Source organism: Lissotriton helveticus, chromosome 2_2 (assembly GCF_964261635.1).
Source record: "Lissotriton helveticus chromosome 2_2, aLisHel1.1, whole genome shotgun sequence".
NCBI classification, from domain to species: domain Eukaryota; kingdom Metazoa; phylum Chordata; class Amphibia; order Caudata; family Salamandridae; genus Lissotriton; species Lissotriton helveticus.
The window spans coordinates 136,848,203-136,875,736 of NC_136060.1; the positions used below are offsets into that span (position 1 = coordinate 136,848,203).

General features: G+C 50.4%; 1 protein-coding gene across 11 annotated transcripts in view; it reads left to right on the top strand.

Moving 5' to 3' along the window:
- The window catches only part of FRYL (FRY like transcription coactivator), a 2,496,013-nt gene that overhangs the window by 2,152,706 nt on the left and 315,773 nt on the right, over positions 1-27,534 (top strand). For all 11 annotated transcript variants that reach the window (XR_013608325.1, XM_078678213.1, XM_078678216.1 and 8 more), the window contains one exon: positions 13,330-13,530. Coding sequence is in view for 10 of the 11 variants with exons in the window: in XM_078678213.1 (XP_078534339.1) it covers positions 13,330-13,530 (201 nt within the window). In the remaining variant the exon portion in view is untranslated. The remainder of the gene's footprint in view (positions 1-13,329; positions 13,531-27,534) is intronic.

Consider the following 27,534-nt stretch of genomic DNA (forward strand, 5'->3'; position numbering starts at 1 on the left):
TGTTGCAGGTGACCAAGTGGAAGATGTCCGGTGCGATCCACGGGTGGATCGAGGAAGAAGAGGACCTAAAAGCAGAGGGGACAGTGTTCAAAGTCACTAGCCAGTGACTGGTGTGGAACCAGGAAGGAACCAGGTGCTGTTGTCGCGCTCAGGTGAAGAGTGGACGCTTGTCTCTGCAGCCACGTGGACCAGGAGGTGTCTTTGACCACCAGGATGGAGGCACGAGCTGTCCCACGCAGGTTCTCGCTGTCGGCGGTGTCGGATCCGGATTTGGAGTCAACAGGCCTTGGCAAAGGCAACCAACGCGGTGAGTGGACTAGGAGGGTCCGAGGTACTTCTCTTTTGGAAGGAAGCAAGGGATATTCTGGAGCAACCAGACCAGCAGTGAAGATTTCAAGGATCGTCGTCTAGGAGGCCGCTAGCCAGCCGGCAAGTGACCAGACAACGCGTCGAGCAGCATTCAAGCAAAAGGGCCCCACGCAGATCTCGTGGATGCTGGGGGGCTGGTCTTCGGTGCAGGAGCTGCTCGGGGCTGGGGCTTCTCAATCCCCAAAGCACTTTCTCGAGGATGCCTCTGAAGTCGTGCTGGAAGCGAAGTGCAGTTTCTTCAAGATGGCTGGTCCCACGTGTCTCGCCGCACCCACGGATCTCAGCTGTGCTGCAGATGTAGGTTGAGGTCGGAGAGGTCTGGAAGTCCGGATCTCGTCGGGCTCTGAAGTCTGGTTCCGGCAGGAAGGACGACAAAGGGAACCGCTAGGACGCTTGATGGTGCCTGCAGTTGCAGGGTGGACACTCCTTGTCCACAAGGGAGATTCTTCCCTCGCTGGAAGGACTCCCACCTGCAGGAGGTCAGACTTGTGTCTGTGGTGGCAGCATCCATTTTGTGATGCTCAGGCTCGAGTTAACTTTAACCGGGGTTCACAGTTACATACATGTCGTGTCCCTCTAAAAGGGTGGAATGCTACCCCCGTCGCCAGAATTGGCGAGGGGGTAGTATTCCAATTCGTATGACACCTTACTCGACATGTTTTGATAATGCTATACCAAAGTTAGCATTCAACCGAGAGGATTATAATGCACTTAAGAGTATATGGTATAGCGTTATCATGGAACAGCTATTAGGACTTGGTTCCGCAAGCTGCAGACGGGCTCAGCTCATGCCAGAGCACCATCTCACATAATTCCAAGCACTCTGCCTTCAGGATTGATAAGGCGTGCCATAGGAGTGACTGATAGGAGTATATGTGTTAGGGTTAGATATAGGTATACTATATCTACAGCAAAAGGTGATTATACCACCTTGCCCCAGCTGTCTTACCAGCCAGTTGTGTCTGTTTAGATGGCCAGCCAGGGGCGGCATAATACATGCTTCAGCCCCTGGTAGGCCCTGGGTACACCTATGCCCTGGGTACCTAAGGTACACTGTACAGGGGCTGATAAGATGTCCCAATACCAATTGGTAAATGCACCTAAAGTACATGGATGTCGATTTAGAGAGAGAACAGCTAGGCTGTGGGTCTGATTAGCAGGCCCACAGCCAGGGAAAGTCGTAAACCAGTGAAGCAAAAAGCAAAAATCTGGGGTGACCATAGGATTGCCGACCCTACTCTCCTACAGTTACTCCCACTACTTTCTGATACCCAAGAAGGGCAAAGGGGGCCTACACCCTATCTTGGACCTACGGAACGTCAACGGCTTCCTCCGGAAGGAGAAGTTCAAGATGCTGACTTTGGCTCCGGTCTTAGCTGCCCTGGACCAGGATGCTTATTTTCACATCCCCGTCCTGCCTGCCCACCGACGTTACCTGTGGTTCACGGTAGGCCACGAGCACTTTCAGTTTACCGTGCTCCCCTTCGGCCTTACCAACGCCCCACGGGTGTTCACGAAAGTGATGGCGGTGGTCGCAGCTCATCTGCGCAGGTTAGGGGTGTCAGTCTTCCCCTACCTTGACGACTGGTTGTTGAAGGCGGGCTTGCCCCAGATAGTCGTCAGCCACCTCCAGACTACGGCCGACCTCTTGCACTTGCTGGGGTTCTCCATCAACGTGCCGAAGTCGCACCTGTGTCCCTCTAAGAAGCTCCTCTTCATAGGAGCGGTTCTAGACTCAGCGCAGTTTCGGGTTTATCCTCCCGAACAGCGGGTTCGGGATATTCAGGCTCTGATTACGATCTTTCAGCCTTTATCCCTCGTCTCGGTCAGATTGACGCTGCGGCTTCTGGGGCTCATGGCCTCCTGCATCCTTCTGGTGCATCACGCCCGGTGGCGGATGCGGGCTCTGCAGTGGGACCTGAAGTTTCAGTGGGCCCAGCATCAGGGCGACTTATCCGATCATGTCTTGAGCTCGGAGGGCACTGCAAGACAGTTGCAGTGGTGGCTCAGGGACCGCGATTGGGTCAGTGGCAGATCCCTCTACCTACCCCACCCGGAGCACGTGGTAGTGACGGACGCGTCCCTCCAGGGCTGGGGAGGCCACATGGGAGAGGCGGCGATCAGAGGCCTTTGGTCTCTGGCAAAGTCCCAGCTTCACATCAACCTTCTGGAGCTGCGGGCGATCCGACTTGCACTGAAGGCATTCCTCCCCACTGTCCGGGGGAGTGTAGTGCAGGTGTTCACAGACAACACCACCGCCATGTGGTACTGCAACAAACAGGGCGGGTGGGGTCGTGGACCCTATGCCAGGAGGCTCTGCGCCTCTGGCAGTGGCTGGAACATCAGGGCGTGACCCTGGTGGTTCAACACCTAGCAGGCTCTCTGAATGCCATGGCGGACGAACTCAGCCGTCGGTGCATGATGGATCTCGAATGGCGTCTGAACTCGGACGTGGCGCAAGGTCTCTTTCAGCAGTGGGGAGAGCCTTGGTTAGATCTATTCGCCACAGAAGAGAACGCGCAATGTCATCAGTTCTGCGCGTTGGAATTTCCAAGGCGGCACTCGCTCGGAGACGCTTTTTGTCGCGAGTGGAGTTGCGGTCTATTGTACGCCTTTCCGCCTATACCACTTCTGCCCAGAGTGCTGAAGAAGATCAGGCGCGACTGGGCCCATGTTATCCTTGTGGCTCCGGACCGGGCACCAAGATACTGATATTACTAGCTACTCAGCATGTCAGTCGATACCCCGATTCGTCTGCATCATCGGGAGGACCTTCTGTCGCAGCAGCAGGGGACGGTCCTCAACCCGAACCTGTCCAGTCTCCACCTACAAGCTTGGAGATTGAGTGGCGACAGTTGAGGCCATTTGACTTGCCTCCTGAAGTCTGTAATGTCATTCTGGCAGCCAGGCGTCCCTCCACAAAGTCGGTATACCCCTGCAGGTGGAACAGATTTGTGGCATGGTGCACAGCAAAGGCTGTGGATCCACTCTCTGCACCCCTTTCTGAGGTTCTCCTCTTCCTTCTTTCTCTTGCCCAGCAGGGCTCTGCTCTGGGCACTATCAAGGGGTACCTTTTTGCCCTTTCCGCCTTCTTAAGGCTACCTGATCAGCCTTCCTTGTTCAAGTCCCCAATTGTAAATAGGTTTTTGAAGGGCATCACACACATATTCCCTCCTGTTCCTTTCGTGATGCCCCAGTGGGACTTGAACCTTGTTCTTACTTACCTAATGTGTGCTCCCTTTGAGCCGCTCCATCATTGTCCTCTCCGTCTTCTCACTTTGAAGACTGCTTTCCTGGTTGCCATCACCTCTGCCAGGAGGGTGAGTGAGCTCCAGGCTCTTTCTTCCACTCCTCCTTTCCTCTCTGTCCATCCGGACAAGGTTGTGTTGCGGACAAGACCCTCTTTCCTGCCCAAGGTTGTCACGGCCTTCCACGTCCGGCAGTCCATTACCTTGCCCACCTTCTTTCCGCCTCCGCATCCCTCGAAAGAGGAAGAGAGGCTCCACCGTCTGGACCCAAAACGTGCGCTCTCTTACTATCTGGATCGCACACACCAGTTCAGGGTGGATGACCAACTCTTTGTTGGTTACGTGCGCGCTAATAAGGGAAAGGCGGTGCACAAGAGGACCATCTCTAGGTGGATCATCTTGTGTATCCAGGCGTGTTACTCCTTGGCTAAGGAGCCGCCCCCTGTTGGATTGAGGGCTCATTCCACTCGGGCCACGGCGACTACCACTGCCCTGGGCCGAGGAGTACCCTTGCAGGACATTTGCCAGGCAGCTACGTGGGCCTCTCTGCACACGTTTGCACGACATAACTGCCTGGACAGCCAAGTCCGGAGGGATGGCTTCTTTGGCCGTTCCGTCCTCCAGGACTTTCTGGTGTGATTATTGGTTCGCAGACCCACCACCGGGGTTGGTATTGCTGGGGTATCTATTCTAAGGTAAGAAATCTATCACTAACGTGTCTCTTTCAGATGCACAAGTTACTACTTGTGTAACGATATATCTGTAAGAGACATTAGTTAGTGATAGATTCCTTACCGACCCACCCATCCTCCCCGTTCTGCGAACCGATATCTAGGGTTAAGTGTGAGAAGTTGGCCTGATATATGATGCTCACTAGTTCTAGTGATCACCTTGTATCAGTCCAAACAACCCTTATGGTGATTGGTTGTAAGTCAACCTTATAGACCAGCTATCCTAATGGTAGCATGGACAAAGCAGTCTTAGGCTAAACTCTTTTGGCATGTGAAGCCAGCTGTTTTACCACATATAACCCCTTGAATACCAGATGAAAGGACACCACACAGGTTGTTATGAAAATAAACAGTATATTTATTAATAACAAACACCTCTGAACTCTTTATGAGGTCAGAGGACTAAGCACATGACAATCTCTTAGGAAAAATACGATAAGTTGCACAAAATTACAATCGTGCCCTAGGGGCACGACAAACCATATACTAAGTAAATGGTATAAGGAAATCGATAGAAGGAATGGAGCTGTCCAGAGGCTGTAGGTTCGCTGGGACTACACTATCCTAACCTCAGGTAAGTAATAGGAGGCCCACGGGATGCGTGTGCAGAGTGTGAACTCACACGCGAGATGCGGAACAAAGTCAATGGACAGTACAGTTCAAGAAAAAGGTGAGTACGGACAATCCTGACTGGTTAGGACTAAAACGACTGTGAATCTGGACACTAGGAGAGTTAATCTACCATTGAGCACCGAAATGCTCTTGTTACCTCGCCCACGGGCTGCGGGTGCATAGGTGCGAAGTCGTGTCGGGTTTCTGCGTTGAAGTCCATGGAGCCTGGAAGAAAAGATGCTGCAGGCGACCAGGAGGAAGATGTCCGGTGCGATCCACGGGTGGATCGAGGAAGAAGAGGACCTGAAAGCAGAGGGGACAGTGTTCAAAGTCACTAGCCAGTGACCGGGGTGGAACCAGGAGGGAACCAGATGCTGTTGTCGCGATCAGGTGAAGAGTGGACGCTTGTCTCTGCAGCCACGTGGACCAGGAGGTGTCTTTGACGACCACGATGGAGGCACGAGCTGTCCCACGCAGGCTCTCGCTGTCGGCGGTGTCGGATCCGGATTTGGAGTCAACAGGCCTTGGCAAAGGCAACCCACGCGGTGAGTGGAATCGGCGTCTGGAGTGGACCAGGAGGGTCCGGGGTGCTCCTCTTTCAGAAGGGAGCAAGGGCCAGTCTGGAGCAACCAGACCAGCAGTGAAGATTTCAAGGATCGTCGTCTAGGAGGCCACTAGCCAGCCGGCAAGTGACCAGACAACGCGTCGAGCAGCAAACAGGCAGAAAGGCCCCACGCAGATCTCGTGGATGCTGGAGGGCTGATCTTCGGTGCAGGAGCTACTCGGGGCTGGGGCTTCTCAATCCCCAAAGCACTTGGTCGAGTTTACCTCGGGAGTCGTGCTGGAAGCTAAGTGCAGTTTCTTTCAAGATGGCTGGTCCCACGTGTCTTGTCGCACCCACGGATCTCAGCTGTGCTGCAGATGTGAGTTGAGGTCGGAGAGGTCTGGGAATCTGGGTCTCGTCGGGGTCTGAAGTCTGGATCCTCGAGGGAAGACGACAAAGTGAAGCCGCTGGACGCTTGATGTAAATGTAAATGTAAATGTGGGTGTACTTGTAAAGCGCACTGCGACTCCATTGAGTATCCTGGCGCTGAAGACCTGCAGTTGCAGGGTGGACACTCCTTGCCCACAAGGGAGATTCTTCAGTCTTCTGTGGAGCAGAATGTCGAAGTCCAGAGTTTCTTCTTGTAAAGTTGTTCAGGATAATCTAATTTGGAATGGGACCAGCTCCTACCTTTATTCTCCTAAAGGAGGCTGCACTAGTGACTAGGTCCCTCCCATGGGTGGGACCAGGAAGGGGGGTGGCTACACCCCCTATCCTTTGTCCGGATTTCGCGCCAGAGCTGGGGCAGGGATGCCCCAGCAACTGGTTTGAACCGGTGTATGCACAGGACACCTTGTGCGCCCCAGGCATGTCTCATTCCTTTCAGGCATGTCCTACCTAATACACAAAATCCTGTCTGGGGTGGTGCTAGCACCTCCCAAGGCAGGAAACCCTTTGTCCAAGCCTCTCTCGCTGGAAGGACTCCCAGCAGCAGGAGGTCAGACTTATGTCTGTGGTGGCAGCATCCATTTTGTGATGCCAAGGCTCGAGTTAACTTTAACCGGGGTTCACAGTTACATACATGTCGTGTCCCTCTAGAAGGGTGGAATGCTACCCCTGTCGCCAGAATTGGTGAGGGGGTAGTATTCCAATTGGTATGACAACTTACTCGACATGTTTTGATAATGCTATACCAAAGTTAGCATTCAACCGCGAGGATTATAATGCCCTTAAGAGTATATGGTATAGCGTTATCATGGAACAGCCATTAGGACTTGGTTCCGCAAGCTGCAGACGGGCTCAGCTCATGCCAGAGCACCATCTCACATAATTCCAAGCACTCTGCCTTCAGGATTGATAAGGCGTGCCATAGGAGTGACTGATAGGAGTATATGTGTTAGGGTTAGATATAGGTATACTATATCTACAGCAAAAGGTGATTACACCACCTTGCCCCAGCTGTCATACCAGCCAGTTGTGTCTGTTTAGATGGCCAGCCAGGGGTGGCATAATACATGCTTCAGCCCCTGGTAGGCCCTGGGTACACCTATGCCCTGGGTACCTAAGCTACACTGTACAGGGACTGATAAGGTGGCCCAGTACCAATTGGTAAATGCACCTAAAGTACATGGATGTCAATTTAGAGAGAGAACAGCTACGCTGCGGGTCTGATTAGCAGGCCCACAGCCAGGGAAAGTCGTAAACCAGTGAAGCAAAAAGCAAAAATCTGGGGTGACCATAGGATTGCAGACCCTACTCTCCTACATTAAGGTCATCCCCTTTAAGGGCCCTAGTTCCATGGCACCAGTGTTGGTTCTCTCATAGCTCTGCGTATCTGGCGCGGAAAAGCTGTGTATCAGAACTGACGTCAGCGCGCATGGGCGGCGTCTAAGTACTCCGACGACGTCATTCCAGCGCTAACGACGACGGACGCGGAGCCGCGGACGACGCTTGCCGGCACGCAGGGGTATTGCTACGCAAAATTTTCCGGATCCAGTCTGACTCCTTTGGATATTTTAAGGTGAGGAATCTATCACTAACTAATGTCTCTTACTGATATATCGTTACACAAGTCGTAACTTGTGCGACGAAGACGCCCTGCTCCAGGTTGCGGACTCTATGGCACCGGACAGGCGTCAGGCCGTGGACTCGTCTTAGGATGCCCCCTCTTCCCCCTTAGGTTGGATGCCTGCTGGTGTCGTCCTCACCAGAGACGGGCTGCCGCGTCGTGGCTTTTTCCCCGACGTCATCCAAGGACGGCTCCTCGCAGTAGCCGCGGCCGCTGTTTTCGCCAGAGGAACCACAGGTCCCCCACTCCTCTTTCTCCTTTCCGGACCCGGCCCTTCCCCACTCTGATTGGCTTATTCGATTGCCGCCTTAGCTTGCATCTGTTGCCAACAGAGGAGGTGCTTACCCCACAGCGGGGCCCTACGGAGGCGGGTGCGGCCTTCGCTTGCGCTGTGTCCACGGCTGTGGGAATTTTGCACATGGGTGATCCGGCTGCCCATTTCCCCGTGGATCTTCTTCTGGAGGTTCTTCACCAGGCCTCTGGTGTGAGGGAGCTGCTGCCTCCCTTTGAGGGTTCGCTCCATTCTTCTTTGATGGGGGTACCCCGCCACGGGGGATCCGGTGCCCCAACATCTTCTGCACCGGCACCTTCCAGCACAGAGTGACCCGGTGTGTTTTTCCCTCTGCCCCCCTGCCGTCGCTTTTGTCTCCACCATCACGGGAGGCCCGCTGGCTGAACTCTTGCGGTGCGCAATTTGTTTACTTAGACCAGTGCGGCTCTGCCGGCCCTTAACACTAAGTGGGTTGGCTAGGGCCACCTCTTGCTTGCGGGACTCGGCAGAGTCCCTTGGATCTGCAGCTTCTCAGGAGAGTGCTGGTGTTGATTTGCGGCACCATGCGTTAGATGGCCGGGAGCTGGCAGCGTTTATTCTGCGCTCCGCTCTGGACATCTCTGAGGTGCTTGGTCGTGCCATGGCTTCTTCGGTTGCCCTCCACCCCCATGCTTGGCTTCGGGACAGTGTGTTCCCGGAAAATGTTCGGGAACGACTGGTGGATCTTCCCTTCGTTGGCACTCTTTTGTTCCACGCCCCGGCAGACTCGGCCGTCCGGAGGTTCTTGGCGGGGCTTCTGCCTCTTCCTCCTCCTTCTCCCCTTCTGTAACCTGTGAGTTGATCTGGTTTTGGGAGCTGTTCCTTCGTTGGGGCGGGTCGCCCCAGTTGTGTGATCTGTGTGATTCATGTGCCTGCGAGTCCTCTTTTGTTGGGACTGTGGCTCTGTTGGCTGCTGGCCGGCCCTTCTCGACTGTGTGTTTTTGCTTTGGGTTATCTTCACCAGGTTGGCCCCGAGATTAGGCCTTCTGTCTTTTTCTCTTTGGCTGCTTGACAATCCTTCTGCGGGGTTTTTTCCTCCGGTTCTTCCTGTTGTCCTCTGCTGCGGACTTCGCATACCCTATGTGGGGTAGTGGTAGCTGTTATATAGCTTGTTCTGTGCTTGGAAGTTGTGGTCGCCTTCGGGCCTCTGCTCTTCCTGGTGTTTAAGTAGTTACTGGTGCAATTCCCTTCTGGGTGGTTCGGAATGCTTTTGGCGACGCACCGGGGTATCCTTCTCCGGGGTCGCTGCGCTGTTAGCCTGGTCTGCACTGTCGTCTGCGGCCTGGCGTCATTGCTCTGGTTCCACGTCATTTTGTGTTGTGTGTGCGAACCCTTCCCTGAGGTGTGTCCGGGCCCTTCTTCACCTTCCTGCTCTCTGTCTTGGGGGCTGGGATGGATTTCTGTTCGTCCCTCTTTTAGGTGCACCCTGCCTGGTCTTCCCAGGTGCCCCCTGGCTACCCTTTCTCCTTCCGCCTGCTTTATTGCTGTTGGCGCTGTTCTGTCTGGTCTATTGACTTCTAGCTGTGGTAGGCTCAGCTGCCCTCTTTGCGGGGTTGTGTTCCCGGAGGGGGGGACTTGCCTTCTTTCTGCTTCGTCTCCTTGGTGTCTCTGGGTTGATCTTCCTCTTCCTTGGCTTGGCCGTGGATGGAGGTTTTGTTGCCTGATATGGGCTTCAGGCCTCCTCTTGCCTTGCCCCTGTTTCCTCTGAGTTGGGGTCTCTTGGTGTCTGGCACTTTTCCGAATGGACTGTTCCCCTCCATTCGATTCTTTCCTTTCTGTTTATCTTCTATTTCGCACACTGTTCCGATATTCTCACAGTTTTTGTTTGTGATGGCTCTCTGTTGTGGCACGTAAAAGTTCCCTTAAGAAAACTGATGTCGGCATACCGGGGTGGGTCTTAATATGACCTTACTGACGTCACGCCCGCTGACGACGTCCGGACGGAATCACGTGGTACCGCCCCCGGTGCGTAGAGATGCTGTGGCAAAGAAGATTTTTCTGATCCAGTCTCACGCCTGGGGATAATTCTACGTTAAGGAATCTGCAGCTAGAATCGTCTCTACCAGATACATCATTACCGAAGGTAAGTAACTTGTACGTTAGCTCAGGTAACTAGTACGCTAGCTCAGGTAACTATAACTGATACATTTCTAGGGTTTTGTAGGAGTGAAATCTGAGCCTAACTTTAATGTCCCTGTAACCTTTGGTTTATTCAATTAAAAAAATATATATATATATTATATGAGAGAAGTAAAGATTTAGTATTTAATGTTGTTAATTGTTTTTGTCCTCAGTATTCTGATATAGAACCCTACCCACAAACTGTTTGCTTGCAAATACTTTAAGTGCTTAATATATATATATATATATATATATATATATATATATATATATATATATATGTATATATCTGTTCGATATTCTGGTTGTGATATTTTGGCTGCATTGTTTTGGCAGATTGATGTTTTGTTCCTGACATTGAGGTTGTAAGCTGTATGCAGATTTGAGAATTTAACATGGCTAGTTAAGCATTGCCACTAATAAGTCAGCGGCTGCTCATCTTTTGCATGTTGTAGGAAGAAATGTGCCATCATTTTCGATCAGACATATTTCGTTGTCTCATTAAGCTTTATATATAAGCTCAATACATTTTTGCTACTCTACTGTTAAGTGTGAGTTTTTTTTTGTAGGGTGTTTCTTTTTGCTTGGATGTCTTACACTTTTGTTCGGAATTTCATAAAGGATTAATTTGTCTTCACATGTTTAACCTATATGTTCATATGTTTTATCTGATGTCTGTCTTTAGAATTTTTGTATGCAGATTTAGTGTTCCCTCATTAATGGCGTTTAGAATGACATCCAGTGACTATTTTTTCAAAAATATTAATAAAATGTTATCCCCTTGTAATGTTTTATCCGAGTGTTTGTTTTTCTAATTATATGTGTTTTCCTTTTTGCTAACCAGGAGCTGCAGGTAAGTTGCAGCCTGGTGCAGTGGTTTGCTTAGTCAATTGTCCTACAGTACGTGTTTTTGGTGTATGTGTGTGTATTTCCTTTGTGTGTGTTTGTGTGCTTATGTAAATGTAATTGGTTCAGCTAAAGCTAGAGATACGGACTACACCAATTTAATAAAATACACCTTAAAAAGAACATGATGAAAACTATAATTTTATTACAAGTCTGTTTTATTTTGAAACAACACCCTAGGAGGGGCACAAAGACACAGCGTTATGCCTACAACCTCTATCCGAGGCCGGCCGCGATGAAGGCGCAACAGGTGTTGCTCAGTGGAGGTAGATAACACAGCGCCTTGCCAACAACCCCAAAGGGCCGGCCGCGTGGCTTAGGAGAAGCTGTTGAAGTCACTTAGCGTTACAAGAACCCCAATGATGAGTCGAGGGGGGGGGGGTGGAAGAAGAGGGAGCAACAAGACCATTACTTACTGACTTACTAACAACCCAACAGGGGTTCGTGGAAAGAGAGAGAAGCTACAGAGGAAAGAAAAAGAGGGAGGGCGAAGAGGAGGCAAGACAGCGACAGAAGATAGACAAGCAGTGTGGTGGGTAATTCCTTGGATGAAAGGCAGTGTTAGGCCGTGAGGGTCAACCGCTGGGGCTCAGGTGTTACAGGCGTCGCTTATGGAAGCAGCCTAGTAGGATCTGCAGGGACAATGGCATCCTCAAAGAGATGTAGAGTCCTAAGACTAGTGGGCATGTGCCGTGCATGCTCCATGGAGCACAAGTAGCGCACCAGGGGCCTCCAAACTGCCTCAAAGCGGGTGTGGCGCATCTGGAGTCGCGCCGTAAGGAGCTCCATTGCCAAGACGTGCCACAGCCGCACAAACCATGAGGTTATGGGAGGTGGGTCAGCTTTCTTCCAATACAAGGCTATGAGTTGCTTGGCCGCACCTAGCGTCTGTAACGTTATAATCCAGTCAGTACGGGTAAGGGCCTTAAGGTTAGACGGTCTGAGACCCAGCAGAATCGTACCTATGGCTTCAGGCAGAGGGAACCCCAGCACCCCCCTGATGTGGCTAAGGACCTCCTTCCAGAACACGGTGAGGAGCGGACACGCCCACCATATGTGCACGAAGTCCCCCGTCGCAGCCCGACACCGCCAGCACAAAGGCGAGACGTTTGGGAACATCTTGTGGAGGCGCAAGGGAGTGTAATACCATTGGGTCAAGAGCTTATACGCATTTTCTCTCTGTGGGATGCTCCGATACACCTTAGGGATATCTCTCCACACCGCTTCCCATTGTGAAGGTGTGATATCCGTGTCGACCGCCGCCTGCCAGCGAAGCTGATACGGGTGCGTGAGTGTGAGTGGCGGGTGCTGTAGGATGTGATAGATCTGGGAGATCAATCGCTTCAAACCCCCAAGGGTGCGGGCCAGGCGTTCGAAAGGGGTGAAGGCCAGTGTAGCCGCCTGATATACACTCCCTCCAGAAGTCCAGTGTCGGAGTTGGGCGTAATGTAACCGCGCAGCGGGCTGTAATCGAAACTCCTCACAGCATTGACTGAATGATTTAAAAGAGCCCCCGTCGAACAGGTCACATAGCACCCGACAATCCCCCTGTATCCAGTTCTCAAATGCCCGGGTGCGATGGGCCGGCGGGAAGTGAGGGTTAGCCGCTATGGGTGTATGCGGAGACGGGAATGTAGTGAGGCCCCTGGGGACAGCAATGGCGTCCCAGATGTCCAGTACTGTTTTTGTGGGCACTGCCAGGTACGCACTTCGAGAGCGGGCCGCTCGGTGGAGCCAAGGCAGGTCCCAGACAGTGCGTCCCGTCACCGCCCTGTCCATGTGGAGCCACCCTTTTTCACTTTCCCTGACCCCCCATTCGATCACAAATCGAAGGTGCGCGGCCCAGTAATAATGTACCAGGTTGGGACAGGCTAGTCCTCCCCTGTCGCGCGGAGCCATAAGGATTTTCTGGGAGAACCGGGGGCGCTTTCCACCCCAGATGAAGGATATGAGCTCACGCTGCAAACTTCGTATGCAGTGCAACGGTATTGGAGTGGGGAGACATTGAAACACGTACAGAATTTTGGGAAGGATCGACATCTTGACTGCATGCAAGCGGCCCAACCAGGACAGCAGCAGGGGTTTCCACCGCCGCAGATCATCTAAGACCTCCTTTCGGCAGGTCCGCCAATTAACAGAGCTCCAATCATCAAGGGAGGGGGTCAGGGTGAGGCCCAAGTACTTAACATGATGTTCGGCCCATTGATAGGGCACAACTCCTCTCAGGGTGGATAGGTAATTAGAGATTACCTATTCCAATACTGAACCCTTTAAATGGGTTTCTGAAAATTATTTGCACTTAAGAACTTGTAAAGCTTTCGCTTTAGCTTCCTGACTATAATCTTTGACATCCAATGTGATCTGAACTTTATTTAGAATATGTGGTTTGCACTTGTAATTGTTTTGTTTCTTTATTACAGGGTGAAAGTATGGACAATTTTAATTGGGGCGTTCGCAGACGCTCCTTGGACAGCATTGACAAGGGGGACACTCCATCACTCCAGGAATGCCAGTACTCTGGTAGCACTCCCAGCCTAAATTTAACCAATCAGGAGGATACTGATGAATCATCAGAAGAGGAAGCATTGACTGTTAGTCAAATACTTTCCAGATCTGATATGGTAAGCTGTTTCCTCATGAAATCAAGTGAAAAAGAGAAATAACTCAACTGAAAAGCATGCTGCCTTGTTCATAAGCTAAACCCTATGGCAACACATGACTCATCAAATGTTTTCAATAAGCGATGCCCTCACTATCCAATGCAAACATGGTTGTAATTCAAGCAGTTCAATTAATGAAGTATATTTGTATTTAAAACGACATTCACAAATCTGTATAGCAAACCAATCTGACTTAAGCGTAGCAGTAGGGAATGTAAAGTTAGCATTTCGTTATCTGCTGAATTTTTTAAAGCACATTTGTTCACGAGGCTTAGTCTAACAAAAGGCTTGAAACACAAATCTTTCTGCAACATAGCTCGATATTCAACAATGCATGCTTATTCTCACCGTGATCCATAAAACCAGCTACAGGAAAACATGTTATATAACATACCATGTTAATAACACCGACTATAAAATGAATACAATAAAATGGCTAAGATTTGCATTCCTAAAGCTAGAAACTGTTGGGAAAGCAGGTGGTGTAATGAAAACATTTTTGTAAATACGAGCTTATTTATGGGGCCATGTACAACTGATTCCAGATGGCTTCTTGACAGAACAGAAAGTGGAAGGCGCACCCCCCTTGTAAGCAAACTAGTCCATGATTATTTGGGCCTATTGGATAAATTCCTGCTTTGTTCAAATCCAGTATTCAAAGTCGTAAAATCCAATGAATAAAAACATCCAGCCAACGCTTTTTGTTCAAGCTGTCTTGAACTTCATCAGGGCTTGCATGTGTATATCGTAGAGTATCAGTTTGGTTTTGTATTTGGTCCATCAATTAATTATCTCTTTGCGTCATAAAATCTGCCATATTCATTACTTATTTAATATGGGGATAGTTATTCCCCTAATCCAATACCTGAATCTGTATTGTGAAGCAAAACCGCTGCGTTCAGTCCTTCAAAATGGATGCTTTGCATAGAAACAATTGTTTAGACATCATTGCCCTCTGCAGTTGAGGCCTGATGGATGTTACTTTAATGCTAACTGCCCCTCCCATTTTGTGAAGTTTATCACGTCATTGTTAGATATATTGTGATATTAGCAATGCATACCTAAAAATAGTTTCTAACAGTTTGTATTTGCTTTCCATGAAAAAAACAAACCATTACCTTACATGTTTGTTTAAATAGACAAATCCTTCAGGCAATCATTTAATTTCCTGAATAGTAAATCATACCATTTTCAGTGTAGTGTGGATAAATAGGTTCCCAGCAGTGGCTAGCACAATACAATATTTCCATTATAACATGATTAGTCTCGGAATAGTGACATATTGTTAGGCAAATTAATGAATTAACAAACATCCTCCAGTGTGTTCACTTGTTTTGACTTTTCGCTCTTTCTGGTTTTTCTGTTGTGCATAACCTCTTTCTTTGCCAACACCACTCTCTCTCAAGCAGTCAATCTTTAATGTTGTCTCATTGTGAAGCCCTTCAAAAGCTATTCTCTAGATTCTATTATAGATGTGCGTGCCTAAATCTTCCCAGTAGTCTAGTTGGGAGTCTTTTGGTAATTATAACAAACAGTATAAATGAAGGCATTGTTTAACAAGCTTAAAGAAGTGACTTTCTTGTTGTAGAAAGACTCACAGGTAAGTAAACTTATGAACAGGTTTATTCTTAAACCCTACATATGTATGTACTCATTCATCACCAGATGCAACTGCCGTTAACACACAAACCACATATAACATTCTGTCACTGACATTATGAGCTAATGCTCACTATCCCATGTGACCTATGATAATTCTTAACATCAACACTATACACATCGCTTCACTTTAAAGATATTAGAATAACATTATCAATTGAGAATAGGTAAACCTCTAACTGTAAGATTGCATTTCTAAAATTAATTCTAAATTGCTATTTGTAATAGCATGTGCTAAAAAGAAAAATTAGAACAAACTATTCATTTATAAGACATTCAGTTGTTTGACTGTTTTTTTTATACATCATTCATTGAGATAATGTAAGGGTTCACTATAAAACATAATCCTAAAATGTACAATGTGTCTTGATTGTTTGAACTGCACAGCTTGTTTGAACTGCACAGCTCCTTATAGTTTGCTTCTTACTTAAATTATAACTTTCTACTACCCTTTCGGGGATAGCACCATGCATCTCTTCTGCAACCTCGCTACCTTCCCCAGTTGCACAGGTAGCTGAAGCTGGAATAGATTCCTAGATTACTCAATTTCTTTACACAGCCTCAGTGGCGTAGGAAGGTGGGTGCGGGCCGCCCCGGGTGTCATCACTGAGGGGGGTTACAAAATGGCAAGAATGTGTTTTAAACACCTATGTTTGCCAATTTTGTCAAGCCGTGGGAGACAAGAAATTTCCCGCAACAGGTACTACCTGACCTTGCTATGCCACTGCACAGCCTATCACATGAACCATTACTGTTTTTCTCCATTATTTCCTCTCCTCGTATGAGTTCCGTGCACCGAGCAGCACGGCTCATATGCCACACCTTTCCATCACTCCATCTCACTGAATTTTTCAAACTTTTCACCATTTCTAATGGACCCTCTCTGTCATTTGATTACTTTATCAGCCTTCCTTACCTTTACTCATTACCTTTTCTGATGTTTTGCATCGAATGCTGTATTTTTTTAAATCATAATAGGCTTTGTAAGCATTCCGCGCTTTTTGTTTTTAATAACCAATTCTGCAGGCCAATACGTACGTTTAGAAACATACCCAAGCTAAGTTATCTTTAGTGTATGCTTTCCTGCCTCGCAGAATCTCAAACGGACTAAACCTAGTAATGGTGGGAGTAAATCTGTATACCCAAACCATTTTCTTTACTTCCACCCATTACTTTGTTTTGTTCCTGATGGACAACTGAATAGTACCTTTCATACCAAGGTTAAACCATTCCACGGCTCTGTTTTTAGCTGAATGATAAACTGAGGTATAAACCATTCCACAGCTGTTTCTATCTGAGTGATAAACTGCGGTAGTGATATGATTTCTACCATTCCTCAACGAGAAATCTTCAATCATTGCTGACTTAAGTTGTGATCCATTGTCACTCACAACTTTTAGGTAAACTTTCTCTAATGAAAATATCTTCTAAAACTTTGGTCTGATAGAGACATCTAGCCGCAGATGCCTTACCTTTGACTTTTCCCCAGGTGCCAGACTAGATCCAGAAAACTAAATTCAGCAGTAATTCTGTGTGCCGGTAGAGGCTTTGTTCAACTCCATAGTGACGTCGACCAGCGGAAGCGGCATCAATGGAGTCTATATATGCCTCTTCCTGATGCTCTGAACAAGAAATCGGGGACTTTGCAGCTGGAGCGCTACGAAGACGAGGGGCCACCAATGAAAGTAAAGCTAAGGGGGACTTGCAGGCAAGTGAGGGCCTCTAAAGGGTAGTAGAGGTCTCAAGAGCTCTGGGGCCTTGGGATCACTGCAAATTTGAAGGTGCCCTGGCCGGGTGGGTTGGGTGCAGTGAAGGTGTGCAGCTGAGCAAGGCCGCACAAGGTTGGACCTTGTGGTCGGGGCTGGCACCCTTAACTGACAATTCTGGAGGTGGGTCTCCAGAGGTCACTCATCGGATGGTTGCTCACTGTAATGTTGGAGTTCGCCTGGACTCTGTTTTGTAGGTCCTTGCAGCATGATCCTGCATCCCTGGCATTCGGGCCATTCATCTTCTGAGGGTCCTGGTAGCCTCCGGACTTGGTGTAGAGGCTAAGCTGACCCTGCAAAGCAGGTGTGCCTCGCACTGGTACTCTGAGACGTCGGTCAGGCTGGGGAGCTGAACGACTATGGACTGGACCTTGTTTCTTTGATGCCTGCGGCTGCAGGGAGGTAGTACCTTTATCTCGAGGGAGTTCTTTGTCAATTTGTGACGTGCTGATGACCCATCGGGGTTTACGGAGGCCACACAGAGACGAGATGAGCTGGAGGATGGCGATTATTGATTTCTGTGGCAGCAGGCAGGCGTTTGTGGCCAAAGTCCACCGCAAGGTCTGCAGTTCTCGGCCCAATAGGGGTTCTTCGTTTTTTGTCTTGTGTCCATGGATACAACTGTTAAAGGTCCGGTGATGCCACCTAAATTTTAAAATCTGAAAGAAACACGTAGTGATAGATTCCTTAGCATAAAATTACCCCTAGGCGTCCGACTAGATCCGGAAAGTTTTCATCAGCAGTACCCCTACTTGTCGGAAGGTGGCGTCATGTGGCTCCACGTCCGTCGTTGGTGTCGTGGTCACCGAGATGACGTCGCGGCAGCTAATTAGACAGCGTCAGTTCTTTCTTTTTCCGCGCCAGCAAGCGCAGATCCGGATAGAGCGGTACCCCCAGTCACTTTTTGACTGAATTTTTCGAGACCTTTTTGTCTCTGTTTCTCGAGTTGATCGACTCCTTGTGCTGAAGGGATGCCCGTTTTTAAGTCCTGCAGGGGCTGTCATTGCATGATGTCGGTGTCTCTACTGCCTGGGGTGCGACCACAACCCCAAGTCGTGCACCGACTGCCCGGCAATGGCGCTGAAGACTTTGCGGGAGCGGTCGTGAAAATTACTTTGAGTCCGGCAGTCTGCTACGTGCCGTTCAAGGTCCCGATCCCGTGTGAGGTCGTGGGACCGGTTGCAGAGCCATCACCATCGTTCGTAAGAATCGAAGTCTTAGCTCTCGGGGTCAGGTAAGGCGAAGCATCACAAAAAGTTGAAGACGCGCCATTACTCTCTGGCTTCCTCTCGCCCGTCGCAGCTGGGGGTGCGGGTGGTGCGACTCTGCCAGCCTACCCGCCCTTCCTGGGTCCGTTGGCGACTCCGGCCCAGCTGCAGGAATTTTGTCAGCCAAGGCCCGCCTCTTTGGGCCGCCTTGCCCCACTGGCATGCCTTCTGGCAACGCGGGTCTGACTGGGGGCCCTCTCTCTTCATTGTCGGCGGCTCCGACATCGCTGTCTGCTCCGGCGATGCAGGGCCCCCAAGGATCCAGGCCTGGATCCTGGTATACGCTGGTTGACCTTGTGACACCACCGACTTGGACCCCACCAGCACCACCTCCGACATCGCCCGTACCCTCGGACGATGTCTCCCCAGGTTTCAGCCCTGATGTGGACACGACGCAGATGGGACTTTTATACCCCTATGTCCCACCTCCTTATTTTCGACCTGTTCAGCAGCCTTCGGAGGTCTGAGGACCCTCTCACAGCACAGTGTGAGTTTGACCCGGACTGGGTAGAGGAATTGGGGAATGCCAGCGGTCTTGACACCTCTCCTGACCTTGGCATGCTAACTCCTCCTACCGTTGCTATGGAGGAGGGTGCAAGTTACGCATTGGTGTTGCATAGGGCGGCTTAGGCTCTCCACCTCCATCTCCCTACAGTGGCCGTCAGGACTAACCTCAGTGGAGTCACTGCTTCCTTTTAATGATGCACTTTCAGACATTCTTTTGGGCACCTGGTCCAGGCCCAACACAGACGGGTGAGCCCATTTTTCTTTCCCAACACCCCTTCCCTGAGAGCTTGGTTGTCCAAGCCTCTGCATCCCAAAGCGCATTCCCTTCCGCTCCCCCTGACAGGGAATCCAAGAAACTGGAACAGTTCGGTATGGAGATTTTTTCCGCCAGTCCAGGGCTGCGGTCTGTGAACACTGCATGCCTCTTGGGCCGTTATTCCCACTCTGTGTGGTCTACAGTGGCGCAGGTAGTGCCTCAGTGTCCGACGGAGGCCCGGACAGTGCTCTCTCAAGCGCTTGCTGAAGGTAGAGATGTAGCCAAGTTCACGATTTGATGTGACCTTGACACGCCGGCTCGTGGGCAGAGCGATTTCCACTACATTGGCGCTCCGTCGCCACGCCTGGCTGAGGACCACTGGTTTATCGGGGGATGTCCTGAACACCTTGATGGACATGCCCTTTGATGGTATTCGCCTTTTTGGCAGTAAGGCATATAGTGCGTTGGAGCGCTTTAAGGACTCGCGGGCTACTGCCAAGCCCTGGTGCCTTTCGACCAGGGGCCCTCCCGCCTTCTGCTTTTCGCTCCTTTCGTGGCCACGGAAGGGGCGCCCGACACGTTCGCTTCAGAGCCACAGGGCTGCGCAGCAACAGTCTCAGCGCAGCCGCGGACGTGCGACCTGCCAATGCCGGTCAGTGACCCAGCGGGCAGGTCAGTCCACCTCCGCCCTGACCACCACTGCCTCCAAACCTTCCTAGTCCGATCTTTCAGGCCCATCTAACACCAGAGGGCAGCAGGATCCACCATCACCTCCCCCACTGGCGCACCATCACTTCAGACAGGTGGGTTTTACAAATAGTCTGAAGGGGCTATTCCCACCCCTTCATGACTACTCCTCCAGCCATGCATGAATGTCGGGGGATCACTTGGCACTTCTTCACCAGGAAGTCGCGGCCCTCCTGGCCTAGGGGTCCCTTGAGCGCATTCCTGCACCAGAAGTAGGACGTGGTTGTTATTCCCACTACTTTCTGGTGCTCAAGAAGGACAAGGGCCTCCATCCTATCTTGGACCTCAGGGACATCAATCGCTTCCTCTGGAAGGAGAAGTTCAAGATGCTAACTCTGGCTCAGGACTTGTCTTCTCGCTACCCTGGAGACTGGATGGTAGAGTTGGACCTGCAGGATGCATATTTTCACATTCCCATCCTGCCAGCCCACAGGTGTTACCTGCAGTTCACGGTAGGCCATGAGCACTTTCAGTTCACCGTGCTCCACTTTGACCTTACCAGCACCCCTCAGGTGTTCACGAAAGTGATGGCGGTGGTCGCAGCTCATCTGCGCAGATGAGGGATTCCAGTCTTTCCCTATCTCGACGACTGGCTGATGAAGGCAGGCTCGCCACAGTTGTCTCCCACCACCAGACTACGGCCGACCTCCTGCCTTTGCTGGGGCTCTCCATCACTGTGCCGAAGTCGCTCCTGATTCCCTCTCAGAAATTCCTCTTCTTTGGAGCGTTTCTGGATACGACGCAGTTTCGGGTCTATCCTACCCAACAGCGAGTCCAGGATATGCAGGGTATGACCCTGAGGCTGATGGCCCTCATGGCCTCCTGCTGGTCACTCATGCCAGATGGCATATGCGGGCTCTGCAGTGGGACCGAACGTTCCAGTGGGCGCAGCATCAGGGGAACCTGCGCGATTACGTCCAGATCTCGGAGGGCACAGCAGCTGCAGTGGTGGCTCACGAACCGGCATTGGATCCAGAGCAGATTCCTCTCCCTTCCCCAACCGGAGCACACTGTAGTGACGGATGCGTCCCTCCTGGGATGGGGGGGGCACATGGGAGAGGGGGAGATTAGAGGCCTCAGGTCTCTGGCGCAGTCCATGCTCCATATCAACCTTCTGGAGATTGGCCGATCCGACTTGCACTGAAGACATTCCTTCCCTCTGTCAAGGGGAAAGTAGTGCAGGTGTTCACAGACAACATCACCGCCATGTGGTACTGTAACAAACAGGGCAGGGTAGGATCGTGGACCCTATGTCAGGAGACCCTGCGCTTCTGAACATAGCTGGAACATCAGGGCATTTCCCTGGTGATTCAACACCTGGCAGGTTCACTGAACGCTAGGGCGGATGAACTCAGCCGCAGGTGCATGATCCATCAAGAATGGTGTCTTCACTCTCACGTGGTGCAAGGTCTCTCAACAGTGGGGAGAGCCTTGGTTAGATCTATTCGTCACCGAAGAGAACGCTGTTCTGCACGTTGGAATTTCCAAGGCGGCAATTGCTGTAGAGTTTCGGTCTGTTGTACACCTTTCCGCTTATACCACTTCTGTCCAGAATGCAAAAGATCAGGCGTGACCAGGCAAAAGTCATTCTTAGGGCTCCGCACTGGGATCGAAGAGTTTGGTATCCCGAGCTACTCTGTATGACGATCGATCCCCCGTTCCGACTGCCTCTTCGGGAGGATCTTGTGTCGCCGCAGCTGGGGACGGTCCTCCACCCGAACCTGTCCAGTCTCCACCACTTTGCATGGAGAATGAGCTTCGGCAGTTAATTCCTTTTGACTTGCCTCCTGAAGTCTGTGATGTCATTCTGGCAGCCAGGCGTCCCTCCACTAAGTTGGTATACCCCTGTAGGTGGAATACATTTGTGGCAATTGTGCACAGCAAAGGGCGTCGATCCCCATTCTGCCCCTCTTTCAGAAGTTCTTCTTTTGTTGGCCCAGCAGGGCTCTGCTCTGGGTACTATCAAGGGCTACCTTTCAGCTATTTCGGCTTTTCGTAGGCTCCACGATCAGCACTCTCTTTTCAAGTTCCATGTTGTAAATAGATTCCTCAAAGGCATTACTCCTCTTTTCCCTCTTATTACTTTCGTAATGCCACAGTGGGACTTTAACCTGGTTCTTACATATTTAATGTGTGCTCCCTTTGAGCCTCTTCACAACTGTCCTCTTTGTCTTCTGACTTTGAAGACTGCTTTCCTGGTTGCCATCACCTCTGTCAGGAGAATGAGTGGGCTCCAGGCTCTTTCTTGGAAACCTCCTTTTCTATCTTTCCATCCGGACAAGGTTGTGCTCAAAGCACGTCCATCCTTTCTGCCAAAGGTTGTCACTGCCTTTCACTTCTGGCAGACCATCACTTTGCCAACCTTCTTTCCACCTTCCAGAGAGGAAGAGAGGCTCCACCGTCTGGACCCAAAACGTGCGCTCTCATTTTACCTGAACCACACACAACAGTTCCGGGTGGATGACCAGCTATTTGTTGGCTACGTTGGCGCCAAGAAAGCTCGCGCCATACACAAGTGGACTATCTCCCGATGGGTCATCTTGTGTATTAAAGCCTGGTATTCTCTGGCTAAAAAGGAGCTGCTGGTGGGGCTACTAGGGTTACTTAAGGGTCTCCTGGGGGTGTGTCTTTAGATTTGTACCGACAACAACTTCAAGATCAGACTGCCTGTTGTCTGAAGGCTGTTCCAAGACTCTTCTGCTAGTGCACACTGGAACAGTGCTGTTATTTGAGCCAGGCACAAAAACAAGACTGCTTTCTTTCGGATGATTTGTGCTGCATCTTCGTCCCTGTGCTTCTTCAGGTTCTGCAACTCCGTGGCCATCCATCCTCTGAGTTACCAAGGACTCAGCCTGCATCCAAGCCAGAAGGAATCTCCCTTGAAGTGAAGGAGTCACTTCTCTGCATCCGCAGGCACCTCTACAACGACAACCTGTTTGCTGGTCCTGTTGTCCCATGGACAGCTGCAACACGTTGTCTCACTTTCGGCCCACGGCTGCTGTTGAGGTGGTTTGGGTGTATTCTTCACAGATATATTTATGTATATGTATGTGTGTGTGTGTGTGTGTGTGTGTGTGTGTGTGTGTGTGTGTGTATATATATATATATATATATATATATATATATATATATATATATATATATATATATATATATATATATTCTTTTCTTGGGATTTTGCGTTTCCTAGTTCCAGAGGACTTCCTTCCCTCTCGAAGTGTTTCCTCTTCCTCACGTGGTCTATGGTCATGATTGTTGCTGTTGGTCGCAACGCTTTTCTTCAGCTGTTGGTCGGGCTCGCCTGCCTGAACTGCTTCTATGGTAGGAGCTTTTGCCCAGTAGTAGACCTCAGCGGAGCCATATATGCCCCTCCCGGAGCGCTGACGTCAGTTTTTTTGGAGGAAGTGTTGTCATTCACAGAACGCGTCGGGCGGGGCTGGACTGGATGCTGTGAAATGTTGCCGTTGCATTTGACCTGTGCTACTTCTCGAATAAATGATTGGCAGATTCAACCTACCTGTGTTGGCCCTTCTCTCTGCAGGCAACTTTTGTTGGATATGGTGAGCGGCCCCGCCTGAGCCGCGGAAGGTGCCACGCTGCTTCGCAATCCCGCTGTGGCGCCAACCGACGCTGCGGCATATGGGAAAGGTGGTGCCGTTCGAGCAGCAATATTCATGCCGAGTGTGAGAAGTTGGCCTGATGTGCAGTGCTCACTATTCTAGTGATCACTATATATCAGTCCAAACAACCCTTATTGATGATTGGTTGTAAGTCAACCTTATAGACCAGCTATCCTAGTAGCATGGATACGAGCAGTCTAAGGCTAAGACTCTAGAGGGCGTGTTAAGCCAGCTGTTTTACCATCACATTACCCCTTGAACACCCAGTGAAAGGACACCACACAAGTGTTATGAAAATAAACAGTGTATTTATTAGAATCACAACAACCCTGTACTCTTTATGAGGACAGGGTGCTAGGCACACAACAAAACTCTTACGAAAATACTTAAGTTAGCACGTTATACACAAATGCCCGAGGGGCACGAAAAACCATATACTTTAAAACTGGAATGCGAAATTACTAGCAGGTAAGTACAGTACTAATAGGCTTTGGAATCGCTAGGACTTGACTAGGGAATCGTTAGATTACTTCTAGGAGGCCCAGGGGACTCTGGTGCAGAGTGTGCACTCTCACGCGGGATGCGGGACAAAGTCTATGGAAGCTAGTAAAGGCAAAGTTAGTGTTCACGGGCGAACCCGACCTGGTAGGGACAAAACGACAGTGGATCCTGACCCTTGGATAGTGAGGCTATGCTGGGACACCGAAGTGCCGAAGTTACCTAGCCCAGGGGCTGCAGCTGCATAGGTCTCAAAAGACGTCGGGAATCCTCGTTGCCGGACCAGGAGCCTGGAAGAAAGATGCTGGCAGGCGACCAGTGAAGATTGTTCGGGTTGATCCAAGCCTGGATCTGGAAGAAGGATGACACCTGAAAGCAGAGGGGACCAAGTTCGTGACTACTAGCCAGTAGTCAGTGGGCACCAGGAGGGCACCGGATGGTAGTCACCTCGACTAGGTGAGTGGGCGACGCTGGCTCTGCAGATCTCACGGACCAGGAGGCGTTGTCGGCGACCAGGATGGAGAGGCGAGCTGTCCCACGATGGATGAAGCTGTCGGCGTCGAAGTTACCCAGGATTGGGCAACAAGCCTTGGCTAATTCAAGCCCACGCGGTGGACTCAAAATGGCGTCTGGAGTGGACCAGGAGGGTCCGGGGTGCTCCTCTTCGGGAAGGGAGCAAGGGCCAGTCTGGAGCAACCAGACCAGCAGCAGTGATGTCGTCGGGCGTCGTTCAGAAGGCCACAAGCCAGCGGGCTAGTAGCCAAACAACGCGGTGAGCAGCAAAAAGCAGAAGGGCCCCACGCCGATCGTGGAGATGCTGGGGGGCTGCTCTTCGGTGCTGGAGCTGCTCAGGGTTGGGGATTCTCGGACCCCAAAGAACTCACCAGGAAATTACTCGGCGGGCTTGCTGTGCAGAAGTCGTGCAGTCTTGAAGATGGCCGGTCCCTCGAGGTCTCGTCGCACCCACGGTTCTCAGCTTGGCTGTAGAGGTGGGTAGAGGTCAGAGGTGCCAGGGAAGCCGGTTCTCGTCGAGCTGGGCAGTCGGATTCCGGAGGAAGGACGTGCAGCAGACCGCAGTGTTCTTGATGGTGCCTGCGGATGCAGGGTGACTACTCCTTAGCCACAAGGGAGAATCTTGAAGAAGGAAATCTTGAAGTCCTTTCGTAGAAAGTTGTGTCTTGATTCCAAAGATGATCTAATTTGGAAGGGGGCCAGTCCCTACCTTTATCTGGGAAAAGGGGGTTGGCACGCGACTAAGTCCTGCCCTATGGATGGGACCAGGAGGGGGGTGGTTACACCCACTTCCTTCGCGGGCTTTTCCCCAGCACAGGGTCTGGAGTGTCCCTGGAACTGGTTCAAGCCAGCCTATGCACAGTGAGCACCGGGGTGCCACGTGCAGTCACCTTCCTCTGAAGCCCTGCCTACCTACAATACACAAAATCCTGTCTGGGACGGTGCTGGCACCGCCCCTGGCAGGAAACCCTTTGTCCTTATCTCCTGCTCTGGGAGGACTCCCAGCAGCAGGAGGGCAGACTTGTGTCTCGGTGGCAGCATCCATTTTGTGGAGCTGAGGCTCTGTTTGACTTTAACCGGGGTTAGGGGTTACATACATGTCGTGTCCCTCTAGAAGGGTGGAATGCTAACCCCGTCGCCAGAATTGGCGAGGGGTTAGTATTCCAATTCGTATGACACCTTACTCGACATGTTTTGATAAAGCGATACCAGAGTTGGCATATAACCGCGAGGATTATAATGCACTTAAGAGTATATGGTATGCGATATCATGGAAACGGCTAAGGGATGGATCCCGAAAGCCGCAGACAGGCTCAGCTCATGCCAGAGCACCATCTCACACGATCCCAAGCACTCTGCCTTCAGGATTGTTAAGGCCTGCCATAGGAGTGACTGATAGGAGATCTGTGTGTCCATTTTAGGGTTAGATATAGGTATACTATATCTAAAGCAAAGGGTGAGTACACCACCTTGCCCCAGCTGTCGTGCAGCCAGTTGTGTCAGTTTAGTTAGTCAGCCCAGGGGTGGCATAATACATGCTTCAGCCCCTGGGAGACTTCTGGGTACACCTCAGCCCTGGGTACAGGGACTTGGAGAGGGCCCAGTGCCAATTCAGTACCTGAGTACAATTTGGATAGAGAGAACAGCTAGGCTGTGGGTCTGATTAGCAGGCCCACAGCCAGGGAAAGTCGTAAACCAGTGCAGCAAAAAGCAAAAATCTGGGTGATCATAGGATTGCAGACCCTACTCTCCTACACCGAGCAAAGCAACGGGAAGGTTTCGCCACCCACTGGGGTTACACTTTGAACAATTTGAGGCTACAACGAGGCAACCCACTGGAGGTAACACTTGAAACACTACAGGTCCCAGAAGGCCACTGTGATGGCCAAGCGTTACAGGGCGGGATAGACTGCTACATAAAGGTGCTTCAAAAAACTGCCTCGCTGAAAGCCTTTCACTGCCCAGAGCCCATGAGGAAGTGTTGTAATTCACGAAACGCGTCGGGCGGTGCTGGACTGGATGCTGTGAAATTTTGCCGTTGCATTTGACCTGTGCTACTTCTCGAATAAATGATTGGCAGATTCAACCTACCTGTGTTGGCCCTTCTCTCTGCAGGCAACTTTTGTTGGATATGGTGAGCAGCCCCGCCTGAGCCGCGGAAGGTGCCACGCTGCTTCGCAATCGCGCTGCGGCGCCAACCGACGCTGCGGCATATGGGAAAGGTGGTACCGTTCGAGCAGCAATATTCATGCCGAGCAAAGCAACGGGAAGGTTTCGCCACCCACTGGGGTTACACTTTGAACAATTTGAGGCTACAACGAGGCAACCCACTGGAGTTAACACTTGAAACACTACAGGTCCCAGAAGGCCACTGTGATCGCCACGCCTTACAGGGCGGGATAGACTGCTACATAAAGGTGCTTCAAAAAACTGCCTCGCTGAAAGTCTTTCACTGCCCAGAGCCCATGAGGAAGTGTTGTAATTCACGAAACGCGTCGGGCGGGGCTGGACTGGATGCTGTGAAATTTTGCCGTTGCATTTGACCTGTGCTACTTCTCGAATAAATGATTGGTAGAGTCAACCTACCAGTGTTGGCCCTTCTCTCTGCAGGCAACTTTTGTTGGATATATATATATATATATATATATATATATATATATATATATATATATATATATATATATATATATATATATATATATATATATATATATATATATATATATATATATATATATATATATATATATATATATATATATATATATATATATATTTATATATATATATATATATTTATATTTTTTCTTGGGATTTTGCGTTTCCTAGTTCCAGAGGACTTCCTTTCCTCTCGAAGTGTTTCCTCTTCCTCACGTGGCATGATTGTTGCTGTTGGTCGCAACGCTTTTCTTCAGCTGTTGGTCGGGGCTCGCCTGCCTGAACTGCTTCTATGGTAGGAGCTTTTGCCCAGTAGTAGACCTCAGCGGAGCCATATATGCCCCTCCCGGAGCGCTGACGTCAGTTGTTTTTTTTCCGTGTCCCAACGCAGATCCTGGAAAACCAGCGGTTCCTTGACCTGTTTTTCGGGTCTTCTCGACGCCTTCGGCATCCCGGAACAGTATGCTATGCCT